This window comes from Pteropus vampyrus, unplaced genomic scaffold (assembly GCF_000151845.1).
Source record: "Pteropus vampyrus isolate Shadow unplaced genomic scaffold, Pvam_2.0 Scaffold60, whole genome shotgun sequence".
Taxonomy (NCBI): domain Eukaryota; kingdom Metazoa; phylum Chordata; class Mammalia; order Chiroptera; family Pteropodidae; genus Pteropus; species Pteropus vampyrus.
In genome coordinates this window covers 2,798,974-2,812,875 of record NW_011888841.1, presented here as the reverse complement: position 1 = coordinate 2,812,875, position 13,902 = coordinate 2,798,974, and the positions used below count along the sequence as shown (strand labels likewise).

Below are 13,902 nucleotides of genomic sequence, written 5' to 3'. Positions count from 1 at the left end.
TGAGCCATGTGTCGAGGGTCCGGACCTGCCCGGAGGGACACAAAAGGTGCAGGCCCTTGTGGCTTTGAGGGTGAAATGACACGGAAAACATTTCTATGTGGATGACAGAGAAGGCAACAGGCTAAGAGTGATGTGGAGTTTGGGGAAAGGCACTTCCCCCTGTGGAAAAAATGGACGATGTTTTCGGACAAAGATCAGAGACGGTACGTTATCGTGGTTTCAACTCTCTAGACTCTTCCCGAAAATATCATTCGACCAGTGACTTTTCCCTTAGGAATAATAACAACTGCCCAATCTCGAACCCCTGTTTGTGTGCGAAACATCACGTTAGGCGTCTTACATCTGCCGTCTTCTCTAATCCTTACGATACACCTGCCAAGCAGGTGGAACTCTCTTCATTTTACGGATAAAGAAACTGAGGTTCAGAGGGGTTAGGTGACGAGTCCGAGCTCACGCAGCTAGTGAGTGGTAGAGCTCGGGTGTACATTCAAAACCTGTGCTTTTTTTCACGTGACTACAGACTAAGTGACAAGGGCTACTCTGGGGCACGCGACAGCTTGCGAGACCCCGTGGTACCTTCTCTGAATCCAGAACTCATGCCTGATGGGAGGAGACATCGAGCCAGTTCGGATGGAAGCTTCAGCTTTGGAGCTCGAGTTTTAAGGCCGGGTCGGTGGATAGGACACACGGGGACCACAGACACAGATGACAAACACCTGCCTCTCATTCTCACGAACCTCTACTGGAATGTACTGTTTCCTTCGCAACCACGTACGCGATAAACCACGCTGTCAGTTGTACCTGTGACTTTGTCACCAGAAGAAACTAGGGATGCTTCCACATCACATGACAGTGTTTACAGAGATCTCAAAATACCAAGCACACGGCGGGTCTCCATTTTTATTTATGGTGTTTATGAGACCAGCTGCTGGACCTTTCGATTTCATGTGTTAGGAAAAAAATATATAACCATGTTATATGTCAGTTTTCAGAAATGTTTTGATCACCGTGCTTCCTTATAATCCATTGGTTTATTTTGTGCATCTAAAAATATCGTTCTGACACGGGCTGCCTAGGCCTCACCTATGTCAAAGGGTCCAGTTATGCTGTGGCCTCGGAGCCTGACTCAGAGCAGGGGGACGGAGCCACACCCAGACGGTGTCGTTTGGCAGCCGTGGGACCCTAGCCTCATGGAAGGTCTCTCCTCAGTCATGGTTTGTCAACTCGGCTCGACGGACTGCCGTCGGGGCTGGCCCATGCCTGCTGGGGGCCGTGTGGTGCCCTGCGGGGCGTTCAGCAGCATCCCCGGCCTCCACCGCCGGATGCCAGTAGGGCTCCACCCCCGTCGTGACAACCCGAAATGTCTCTGGACTTTGGTAGAACCAGCACACTAGATGATACCAGAGGCATTTTGGGGGTGAACAGCAATATGCCTCGATGCCTGAGCACACAGTCGATGAGGTGCTGGTGGTGTTTTTTTAAACTCCTGTTTTTGTTAGTAAGTTTGGGGTCAAGAAGGACGGGTTTTATGGCCTGAGATCCCACCAGGAAGTCCTCTCTGCAGCGCTGGCTACCCTCATTGGTAATTGTGACAGGGACTCGAGGGAGCCTGGCCCTGGCGAGCACTCGGGTGGGGACAGAGCAGGGACTTACGGATGCTCGGAGGCTGCCGTGTAGCTGAAAGACAGGGGCCAGGGTAACCCCAGATGGTCAGCAGCCCCAGGAACGCCTCCCCCAACCTCAGAGCAGCCTCAGGCAGCCACGAGGACGGCAGTGCCACCCACAGACACCGCCGCGCTGACGGGAGAGCAGGAAAAGGCTGGCGCCTCGAGAGCAGCTGCGGGTTTTGCGCGTTTCCTCCGGGGCAGGCACGGCTCCCAGCGGTCTCTGTCCTCGTCGTATTTAATCCTTCCAGCAAACTCCAGGGTGGGTGCTGTTAGTGTCCTCGCTGCACAGGTGAAGACGTGAGGCTTGAACGTCAATGGTCTTGCCCGACATCGCTGCTGTAAGCGACAGCTGACTTTTAAACCCCGGTCTGTTGCATTTCAACGCCCAGTAGACTTAATGCCCAAGTGCCTCCTCCGGGCTCCCAGAAACCCCAAAGCTGGTATTGCTAGACCAGCAGTAGGGGTCCATGAGGACCTGTGGGGGCTGGAATGCTCCTGGCAGGCCAGGCATGCTCATCCGAGATGGTATCTGACCAACATGGAGGTGTGTCTGTGACCTATGGACTCGTAAATTCGGCGCTGGTGTTAGACAAGCATCTGATTCAGCTTCTAAACAGAGAGCTTGTCAGCCCTTAGATCTGGAAGTGGTGGTTGATGAAAACCGCCCTAAGATCATAAGCGAACAAAGAACAAGTCATGCCAAAATAATGTCATTCTACTTGATGGCTTTGCCCTGCTGATGGTTTGGGGGTTGTCAGTGGGGACCTTGTAGATGGCTTTCCATAGAGTGTCTGTTCCCATGTCCCATGATATCCATGGGGACGGATTTGGAAAAGAGTCTGCTTTTTTCCCAAAACACGCAGTAGGTGCACATGCTTCATAGATCGGGAAATGCTGCACAATTATGAAGAATTAGTGGGGAAAAATCAGTCTGATAGATCTGCTGGGGCTCCTGGATGGTCCCGTGAGCATCTGTTCCTTCTAGCCAAGGGGCGGTGGGAATTGCCAGGACTGCTGTGGCTGGTGTGGCTTGTCCCCACCCTCATCCTGACTGAGCCGGCTGTAGAGTGTCTAGAGGCTGGAACGTCTCCTGGAGGGGGTGTTGGGGCAGAGGCTGCTGCTGAGCCCCCGTGTCTGGTGGGAGGAGCTGGGAGGAGTGTGAAACTGTTGGCAGGGAGAGAACAGTTATTTCACTCTGGATTTTCAAACTGCAAGGAAAGAGAATGTTCACCCCATCAGAGCTGGAAGCGATCTTTGAGGTCATCTATTCTGCCCTCTTATTATACCACTGAGGACCTTGGGGCCCAGAGGGGTCCCCCCAGAGACATGGTGGCAGCCGCAAGCTGAGTTTGGATGTCCCTGACTCCACAAAATCACGTGGGCGGGCACAAGAGCTCTCAGACCCGCCGACTTCTCCCCACCACCCCAGCACGTCTCTGCTTCAGAGCTTTCAGTGGCTTCTCATTCTCCGAAGGGCACCACGGACCCAGCCCCTGAACGCGGTGCCCAGGCCTCCTGTTCAGTCCCATCTCTCTCCCCCGCTGCCCACATTTCCCTCCCTCCCCCCTGCTCTTCACCCCGGCCTCAAGGCCCGGAAGCACAAGACAATTCTCCATTCCCACCCCCGCCAGATCTCCTGTACCTCCGGACACCCCCACTCTGCTTGCTTCCGGCTCGGCTTCCACTGTCTGCAGCAGCCTCTCCCGGAGCTCAGGCCTGGGGCCGGGGTCCTGTGTTTCGTCGCTCCCAGTGTGTAGCCGTCCGTTTACCAGTCCTCACTTCCCACTGGACTAGAGGGGGCAGACAGGGTCTGGCACACACCAGGTGCTTAGTCATATTTATTGACTGTAACAGGGTCTATAAATATTTCTTTTAGGCTCCAAGCAGAAGATCTTAGTCTCCTTGTTCCCTCAGGCTCTATCCCATGCCCCTTGTCCCAAACTCTTTCCGTGTCTGCTGGCGTTTGGGTTCCTTTATCCCACGGCCTCGGGGGGCCCGGGGTCCCCATGGGCTGTGAACACGTGGGTGAGGCTCTGAGCACGGCAGGTTCGTGCCTCCTACTCAGGTACCTGGGCCACCCACACTGTGCATTGCTGGTCCCCAAGGACTGATTTCTGCCCGGCGTGGAGACGGTGCACCGCCTGCCACAGTCGTGTTGGCACTGCATGCTCCGAGTCACGCTTTATGATTTCAGGGCCATCCTGCCCAGCGTCCTCCCTCGCCGACAAGTGAGCACTGCTCTCGGGGGCATCTTCACCGTGGACTTGCCTTTTTATCGCCTTGGAAATGCATGGACATTAATTTTTATGCTTTAAATCCAAAATGGACAATAAAATTAGAGGAGTGTGTTAGCGCCGATCCCCAGGGCTGCCTGTGGAGAGAGTCCCAGTCCTTCAGAGTCCTTGGGGGAAGTTTCTGAGGTGGCCCTGCCCTCCCCGAGCAGAGCTTTCTGTGGCTTTCAGAGAGGGCTGCGTGGGAGGGAGGGCCGATGCCCAAGGTCAAGGATCGGCAACATCCCTCTGCACAGAAAGAAAGCTGGGCCTGAAGAAACCAGGAAAGATGTCGGAGGGGAGCCGGCAGAGCAAGTCCGTCCGCTCAGGGCAGCCCCAAACAAGCTCCATCTGCAAACGCATCCAAGAGCGGCCGGTTAAAGGCGACTAGGGACACATGCCTGAGCTCATCACCCACATGACACCCTCTTTCACACTGGACAGTGAGTGGAGACCAGCTGCCACTTATCAGATGCCCACTGTGAGCTGTGAATGACAGCTGTCACCTCGCCACAGCCCAGGGAGGGTGGCAGAGGTAAACATCTCTAATTTCTGCATAAGGAAATCGAGGCCCAGCGAGGTCGATGACTTGTCCAAGCACACAGCCAGCAATGGCAGAGGCAGGTTTCGAAGCCAAGCAACAGCCTGCTGCAAAGTCCAGGCTCCCCCAGCTGTTGCTCTGCCTCTGTGGGGGACACCCAGGGACCCAGGCCCCAGGGAGGGGCTGCCCTGCACAGCTAGGCGTGGAGGGCAGGAGCAAGGGAATGTCAGAATGGACCTAGCAGGCTGTGGCCCGTGAGCCTTTGCATCTGACTCCCACCGTCCTGGCCTGCTGTGCGGCCAGGGGCAAAACACTTGTGCAGGACTAGGAGGCAGGTTGTCTGTGAGCCAGCCGCCGGGACATGTGCAATCCGGTGGGAAAGGCTCTAAAGATCCCACACCAGCAAATCACAACCTTGCAATTAAAACAAGCTACAAGGAAGTGAAGTGTGACGATGTCCTGTGACTTCTGCTGTGCTTATGATGGGGAGCAAATCAGCCAGAAAACTGTGTCTCCCTGAAACACCTACTCAGGTAAGCACCTCAGGCTCACCCCGGGGATGCCTGGCTGGACCGCAGGCTCCTGACCTTGGCCTGAAGGCGCTTCCGTTCTGGGCGCAGAAAGCACCTTTGTCAGGGGTCGGCTCCCCTTCCACACTGGGGACAGTCCCCAGCATGGCTGGTTTATTCTCATTCCTGAGGTGGGGTGATCTCACTCATCCCTAGGGGGGACCTCCCGGGACTTTGAAATGAGAAGGAAGTCAGCATCACAACATGTCTGGGCTGGCACAAGGATTCTTTTCTGCCACATCGGCTCACTATAATAGAAGAATAAATAAATCGCTGTAAATAATATTTGTGAGTGAGAAGCCAATGTGGCCACAAAGTAAGCGTCCAAAGAGAAGATCCATGTGATTCTGTTAGCCGTTGTCTGACGCGGCCTCTGAGTAGGCAGGTCCTTCGCACTGGCCGCCATCCTTAGAATAATGTTGACAGGGATACCTGGGCGGTATGGCACCCGGGATACCTGTCTCTCAGGTGTGGGGCTGGACAGATCTGCCTGTGCCGTCGGCTCGCAGGTGAGGGGGCTGCTGCTCTTTGGGAGGGAGAACGTCTTCTGCAAGGAGGTGAGGCCAGCCTCAGAGACAGTCTCTCAAGTCTCTTCCCACCTGCCCGGTGAAACACGTGGTCTCTGAGACACACCCTCCACTTAGGGGGCGTGAAAAGGAGGACAGGTGTAAGCATGGAGAAGAGCTGAGACCTGGCCCAGCTAGGATCCTGAGAGGCTGCCTGGGGGAGGCTGCCCGCCGTGCGTGAGCCCTGGACACCTCCACTCCCATCCAGCCACCCCTCTCTGAGCGAGCCAGGTGGTGTTTAATCACAAACACTCATGAAAACCAGCTCCTACTATGGAGCCCATGATACAAAGTTGTGCCAGTGGCTGGCGAGGGAAGCCATCAGTGAACAAAGTCGTAATCGCTGAGCACTGCTCCCCAGGCACTCAGCACACTGGTGCTCCTGGTGCTGCCGCCCACTGCCCGGGGCATGGGCTGGGCAGGCGCGTCCCACTTACCTCGTCCAGCCTGAGGCCCTCGTCCCACACTTCACCTCCATCGTCATTGCCACTGCCCCTTCCCGCCCACCTGACTCCACTCTGCTATTAAAGTCACGCTTCCACCTGACATTTTCTTTTTAATTTTTAATCAGTCTGTGTCAAGAAAAAAAAAAAAAAAAAACGGGATTTGATGACACCGCCAGCTCTCACAGCTCTATCAGCATAGCGACTTTATGGATCGGAGTTTTGTTTCTATTTGTCTAAAACCCAGAGGAGGAAAGGAATCAACTCCACAGACGAACATGTATTTGAAGAGACACTTCAGGACTCGGGGACATTTTTTTTTTTTTAAGCAATTGTTTTCTTAGGAACAACACCCAGGGGACCTTGGAGACCGCGCCGTAGGAATCCGATGCAGGATCCGTGAGCAGGGGAGGCGCCCAGGGCCCCGGAGGCGAGGGCAGAGCTAGCTGTCTTTGGGCTGGGAGGCCAGGCTGCAGACTTCACAGGGAAAAACACGAGGAACAAAAATAAATCCAACCTCATACTTTATTTGGAGGAGGAATGTGTTTACAGAAACAATTTCTGTTTCGGAAAATAAAATATGACTGAGGGCAACAACCATGGTGAACGGGAGAGGGCTCACGACTCCGAGATAAATCGTCACGTGGACTCTTTTCAAAAGGCCAAAACGAAACGTTGCCTTGGTCACTTTCTCCGCCATGAGATGTATTTAAACACATTCTGACCAATCTGCAAAGTCGCAAGATTGATCCAATGCCGCGGATCCAGGCGTGAGACCAGGAACACAAAACCAATGCTATTTCACCAAAGGACGGCGTGGAGTACGTGACTTCTACTTTTTGAAGAAACTTCCAAAAAGCAGAGTCTGCCTGAGTCTCCTCTCCTTTCTCGACCACCTCCCGCATTGGTCTTGCTCTGGGCAGAATTACCGGATGGAGGAAGACGGTCCAGAAGTCCCACGGGAGCCTTCTCTGTGGGAGCCTCCAGGGGGCGCTCTGCAGCTCCGCTCAGACTAGGCAGAGGCTGAGCGGTCCTAATTTGGCGTCCGGAGACAGTTCCAAGCAGATTTTAGAAGCGAATTTACATAATGTGACATGCTTTCAGAGGAGGCAGCTAGCACTCATGACATAAGTCAATGGGACGCGGCATTCGGTGGCACGTGCGTGGAACTGTCTCACGTTCCCCGACACGAGACACACCTGACACCTTCGCCCAGAACCACGTAGGGGGAGGGACCCCCTCATCCCTTTGTTTCCCATTGGTCTTGGCAAATCCTCGGGTCCCATTTAAAAGCGCTGCACCGCGGTTTGTCAGTATCTGTCACGCACCGTTGAGTCCGTGATGTATGATGTGAGTCACTGTCCCCATGTAGACAAATTAGAACACTTCCCCGTCCTCCTCGCTCTGTCTTTCTGTGGCCTCGCTCCAAGGTACAAGGTTCCCGTTCCCAGAGGGGCAGTAGAATCAGGAGGACCCGGCCTGGCTACGCGTCTTCTTCCATGAGAGGAATCTCTGTAAAAGAGGAAACGTCTATTATTTAATACACCGAAAGACACGGCGATGGTCCGTAATTACGAGCTTTATCAGAGTTCTTACGACTCCTGAAATCAGTGAGGAGAAGAAGAAAACGTTACGTTCCACACATCAGTCAATAGTCAAATAAGCCACCTCCTCCATACAACATCTATTCGCTGGGAAACCTCAGACCCAGCTCATGAAAACTAACACGTTAGGTTTTAACCATGTGCCCCGGTGGTCGCACACACCAGGAGGTTACAGATCCAGGGCAGAGAGGCGGCAGGGGACTGCAGGAAAGGAACTCAGTGGGGAACCAGGGGGCCCCGTTTCCACATCGTTACTGCTACTTACTGTCGCTACAAGCAGGAATCGGTATCTTATGCGTAAACTGGGAAACAGAACCCTATTTAGCCTGATGCGTTTACTATGAGCTGCTGTCTGCCTTTCCTGTGACAGGCATATGCACGTCTTTTACTCCACACCTGGTAAAAATAACCTGCGTGTACGCAGAACTTCCCCCGGGGCCAGGCCCTCGTGCAAGCATCTGTGTCTTTCCTCCTGGCACGCGTGCGTGTTACCTGGTCCTAGGTGCCACCTTCAGAAGCCCCGTCTAGCTACAGGATGAAGAAGAAAAGCATCTCGGATCATAAGGATGCTACGGAAACCGAGGGCCTGCTCTGGATGGCTCGGTGCCCTTTCGTGCCCCCTGAAATTTCAGTTAATGGGCTCATCACTTGTGAGATGATGATCATTCCTTCCGCTAATTGGTCTTGCCCGTGGCTTCTACGTGCAGAGAGAGCAAGAAGCAATTTAAGCTGAGTGAGAGAGAAACAGACTGATTTGGCTCTGTGCTGGCTGGAAGATGCTAAGTGCTGGGTGTGGAGGTGTATGCCGGGGTGCTCAGGCCTCGGGCGCACACTTACCGTCCGCGATATCGATGCCTGGGCTGGTGGATGCCACCTCCCCCGCCGTGCTGGCCGCTGTGTCAGGGTTGTCGGACGCGGGGCGGGTGTCCCCTTGGCACACGGGAGATGAATATAGGCTCTGAAGCAGCTCAGAAGACCCCGAGACACTGTCACAGGTTTCGGACTCCCCCGGGCCCGTGTCTGTATCCCCTGAGCCGGGGTATGCTGGGGGGCTCTGGTCATCCACGGGTAAAGGGCAGCCCTGGCCCACAGAAGCCAGGTATCCGGGGCCTAAGGCACTCAGGCCGCCACTCACAGCCTCGTCGTAGGACGGGAGCATGACGGGCACCCCGTCCACCACCACGAAGTCGGGGTCGCTGCTGGAACTCCTGGGAGGCCCCCTGCACAGAGGAAAACAGTGCCAACGTGTCGGAAGGACGTGCTACCCCAGGAGTGACGCCTCTGGTGACCCCGCTGCAGCTGAGGTGCTCCGAGACCACGGCAGGGGCAGGGGCCCGACGAAGCCGCCTCCCTTCCGGTTCTCCCCGAAGGATGGTGCTGTCACCATGGCCACTTGGGGGAGCACAGATTCCCTCTCCTCACTGACTCGTGCCCTCCTGCCTCTCCCTTCCTGTCCCTCTCTGTTGCTTCTGTTATTGTACTTCCTCCCTCTTCGACCACTGGACTTAGCCTTACGGTCATAACCTCGTGGGCAGGGACCATGTGGCCCATTCCAGCCAAGCATCAGTGTGCCTCTGCGGTGTCCCTCGGGAAGGCAGCTGGAAACAGAATCATGTCATTAAGAGCATAGAAAACTGGGGACGACCCTACTGCCCACAGAGAAAGGCTAGCCCTTGCATTTCTTATGCTTTCTTGCTTCCTGCTATAGTATAAAAATCACTAACTTTTCATCAAGAGAGAAAAACAACGACAGGAAAATAAAAAGAAAGAAAGGAAAGCTCTAAGCACCATCTCGCTACCTGATTCAAGCTATGCCAGGCTCACCTCCACCTGCAGACCTAGCAGCTGACTGAGCCTAAGCTACACCCACACTGCCTGGAGCGAGGGCTGCTGGGAGCATGGCGAGGGCTGCTGGGAGCAGGCAGATGTTTTGTCATCTTGGCCGGTTACGTGGCCCTGCCCCTTTGCATCTGGTCATCTTGCACATTTGAGCCCAGCTCTGTCTGACCTCCAGCCTCTGCCCCTGTCCTCCCAAAGTAACTGGCGTGGCTGATAAGTGGCCAGCCTCTCCTCTACATCCCAACCTTGACACTCGGCTCCCACAGACTCAGTCATCAAGCAACTCTTCAGTGTTTACGCCCGTGGAAGGAAATGGAGGGAAAAAAAAAACCCATTCTGAGCTTGCCCTGGAGACTCTTACTGTCCCTCTGGATAGATGACCCCAACTTTCCTGAACCAACCAGAGCATAAAATCAGATGGAAATACTTGAGCGATTAAAAAAAAAAAAAAAAAAAAAAGCAAAAAGGGTTTGGGGAAAACACTTAAAAAACATTTTAATATTTAGTCGATATAACTTTTCTTCCAAATATATGTAGAAAAATAGCTCTATGGGCTATTTGAACGGACTCCAATGTGTTATAAATCACAATATGTAGTTTAGCTTTCTCTTTGTAATCCTTAGGCCTACTTTAGATAGTGTAATTGCTCCATGATAGAACGTGGTCCCTTGATGCATAAATCATAATGCTGAGGACTGAGAGAGGGGAAGGCAGGTCTGGGAGGAAAGGAGCTTGGTCCTAGCACCAGGATGGCAGTGACATACTCTGGGCCTGGTGAGGGACGCAGGCAGCCCCCAAACCTAGCACACTTCTGTGGCCGGGAGAGGGGGCTGCCCATGGGGCTGTGGGGCCCCTGCACCAGGTGGGGGAGCATTGCTAAATGAGCCGAGGCCACCCCAGGGGCGTGAAGTCAAGGTGGGGGGTAGGGGGGCAGTGCTGTCTCCAGCAGCTCGGGCTTCCCTCAGTCCCTGCCTGGCTGGGAGGCTGGACTTTTCCTGGAGGAGAGGGAGGATCGTGGTTCATTCCAGGAGTCCTTCTCCGCTACGCAGCATTCTCTTTTCCAGGGGGTGGCAGGCACGACCCTGAGGGCTAGACTGTCCCTGGTCCTTTCCTGATGCGTAACGTCCCAAAAGGAGACGACTGACATGGGCCCAGAGTTCAAGGGAATAACGATCGTTCCTTGGTGGCAGGTGGCTGTGTCTGTGAGCTTTGGCTGGTGTCCTGTGACGTCTGGTGCCGGGCCCTCCTTCTCCAAATGTCCACAAACCCACCCCCTTGCTTTCTGAGCGAATTCTCCTTCCAGAACACCGATCTGCCGAGCAGCAGAGCCAGGTGGTGCTTCTTTGTTCTGGAGGGCGGTGTGCGAAGTTGGGGAGCACAGGCTGCTCCGGGCACTCAGAGGGCCAGACCCGCCTGTGAGAGCGTGCAGCAATGTCCTCTTTGAGGAGGGTGGCCAGGAGGAGGACGACATCAATCCAAGCTCATTCGTGTGGCCGAGGACGAGGGGGGGCTGCCCTCTCTGGTCCCACTCTGAGGTCGAGTCTCACCAGCCCTGTGCTGAGCCCCCGCAGAGTCCCCCTCCTTCCTGAGACTTCCCACGGCTGTCGGGCCTCACACCTGTGACCTCAAATTCCTTCCGCATATTCTTAATCCTCCCTGTGGACCGGAAGCTCCAGCTGACATAACTGCAGGCCACGTGCACCTGGATGGCCATGGACATGGCACTCCTGGGGGACAGTTCACGGTGTGGGGCCCGACGCCGTGCTTCCCGTCTGCACACTGCACGATGCCCCCTGAGAACAGTCTATTAGGGAGGGAGGCACGGGTCAGGAAGTGGGGCTGAAAGAGGAAAATGAAGTCTGCCTCTCGCTTGGTGCTTTGAACTCCCAGACACCCCCCAAACACCCAGGAAAGCGACTGTAGCTCTTCCCCTATTCTGCCCCATCGAGGGTCTCCTCTCTGCTGCTCACGGCGGCTGCACAGAGCCCGGGCTGGGCGGCTGCAGCCAGCACTGACCTGGGGGGAAAGTGGGCCTTGAACTTGGTCTGGAACATCCTGGCCAGGATGACGAGCAGCAGCACGAGCAGCACGCTGGTCGCCGTGAACGCCACGATCTTCCACGTGGTCAGGAGGGTCTCGTGGGTGCTGGGCCACGTTTGCTCTGCTGAGAGAGAACAAAGCAGCACATGAGGGCCCCAGACCGTGACGGGCACGAAGCTTCCCACGTGCCGTTTGCTGGATTTTTCTGGCGCCTGAGCCGCTCGTCGCATGCCTCCGGGCGCCCCCCATGCCGGCTCAGGATCCCACAGCGCTAAAAATGCTCTCCCGCGTGGTCTCCGCCAGGCTGAGGGCAGAGCTGCACGTCACATTCCAGACCGGGTGAGAGCCAGGCACGGGGACAGATAACGTACCTGCTTCTCGGGCAGAGGGTGAAGGGGGTGCGTGGGGAGCTGGGCTAACGTCCTTCGTGGGTGTTCTGGAATAGACTGTTGGTTGAGTGAGGAAAGGGACAGGGACAGGAAGGGCCATGCCCCTCCACGGCCCCCACTCATCGCCACCTCTGGCTGTCACACCTGCCAGGCAAGGGAGGCGAGGGCCGACCTTTCCAAAAGAGAGTTCTGTCCCTTTGGCATGAGCCACCCTGTCCCTTATGCTTTGGCCTCCATTGCTGGCACCTCCATCTCCCCTGCCCTCACCTCCACCTGTCCAGGGCTGGCGGCCACACCACGGTGAGCTGGCAGGACCAGCATGGGCAGGACACGGAGGGCGGGTGGGCGGGCGCCGGTGCCCAGTGTCTGCCGTATGGTCACTACGCCGCCACAGCGAGGGAGGAGGGACGGAGCTCAGGGCCCAGCCCTGGGCCGCTGCCCGCAGGCCGACCCTGCCTGCGGGCCAGGCGCGGCCCTCCCCCTGCTCACCTGACTTGATGCAGTAGACCTGGTAGGAAGGAAACCACTCCCCGTACTGGCAGGTGATGTACTTGTAGTCGCTGGTGAGGCTGTAGCCGGGGTCGCAGTAGAACTCCACGACGGTGCCGTGGTTGTAGAGCTCGCAGGGCCGCGGGTGGCACACGAAGTCGCCGTGGCTCACCGCCGGGGGGAGCGGGCAAACTTGGGCAGGAGAGGAGAATAAGAGTTTCAGTACCGCGCACTCGCCCAGGGCGGAGCCCTCGAGACACGGGGCGGGCCAGGAGAAGGCATCGGGCCGACTGGCGGGTCGTCCCAGAGACGGTCCCTTCTCTAAGTTTTCCTGCGACATTCTGAGCACATGCGGCCGCCACGTGGTCTTGTAAAGCCCATGATGAAAGAGAGGTTCCTTTTACGTGGCAAAGAGCATGTTTAAGAGACAGTATTAAGCGGCTCTATTAATAATGCATGCCATTATTTGCCAGACAACCTAGTAAATAAAACTAAGATATTTACGGACAAAATCTTACCGAAAGGAACAGCCTATCCCCAGTCTCTTTCTGTGGCTATCGTAGTAACTCGAGACTGTTCGAATCCCCGGCCAGTGTCCCTAACCCGATTCCCAAATGCCTTGCTGGGGTTCGGCCAGTGACGAGTGGACCCCGATTCTGCCGGCTCTGTGTGCAGGCCCAGCCGCAGCCTCGCAGGCGCCCCGAGCAGTGGGGGTGAGCAGCGGGCACCGGGAGGGGCGCTGGGGGCTTTGCTCTGCCACCGGCACGCGGCGATGTCACGCGGGTCACGGAACCAGTTTAAGCCCTGATTTCCTCCTCTGTCAAGTGGAAGCTTGTTCTATCCTCGATGGCGTTTAACCGTTTTTCCTGACCCTAATATTTTACGATTTTTAGGGGAAGAAAGAGGTGGCTTTCAGTTTCCTCTCTTGAGCCTGCTCCCTGGGTTGCAAGGCAAGAACAGTTCCATCTCTGCGTCCAAAACGAAGGCTTTAGTGGAGTCGGTGCTTGTTCATCTCGAGACACAAAGTGCTCTCTTTCCTAGAGAAGGACTCAGAACTGCCATTGCCATTTGAACAGTCTTTGAGAAACAATCAAAGCACAAACTCTACCCAGGTCAGCTTCAAATCCACACCTACGGAAACCATTAGAAGGGCGGGGAGAGAGAGGAGAGAGAGAGAGAGAGACAGAGAGACAGAGAGACAGAGAGACAGAGACAGAGAGAGAAAGAGACAGAGACAGAGACAGAGAGACAGAGAGAGAAAGAGACAGAGAGAGCGAGAGAGACAGACAGACAGACAAAGACAGAGAGACAGAGAGAGAAAGAGGCAGAGAGAGCGAGAGAGAGAACATTTGAGCCCCTGCCCAGGGCCAGATACCCAAACGCCGGGCTGCAAACCCCCTCCCAGCTCACCCACACGCAGGCCATGTCCACGTGGGGAGCTGCCGCCCCACACTGGCCACTGGAAGGCCACAGAAAAGCAGGGTG

At 55.6% G+C, this 13,902-nt stretch overlaps 1 protein-coding gene across 1 annotated transcript in view; it reads right to left on the bottom strand.

The window, feature by feature from the left end:
* Window positions 1–7,274: 7,274 nt before the first annotated feature.
* The window catches only part of SUSD4 (sushi domain containing 4), a gene marked incomplete at its 5' end in the record, with an annotated part of 112,935 nt that continues 106,307 nt past the window's right edge, over window positions 7,275–13,902 (bottom strand). The window contains 4 exons of the mRNA XM_023531034.1: window positions 7,275–7,568; window positions 8,498–8,880; window positions 11,516–11,663; window positions 12,418–12,609. Of these exons, the coding sequence (XP_023386802.1) occupies window positions 7,540–7,568; window positions 8,498–8,880; window positions 11,516–11,663; window positions 12,418–12,609 (752 nt within the window). The remainder of the gene's footprint in view (window positions 7,569–8,497; window positions 8,881–11,515; window positions 11,664–12,417; window positions 12,610–13,902) is intronic.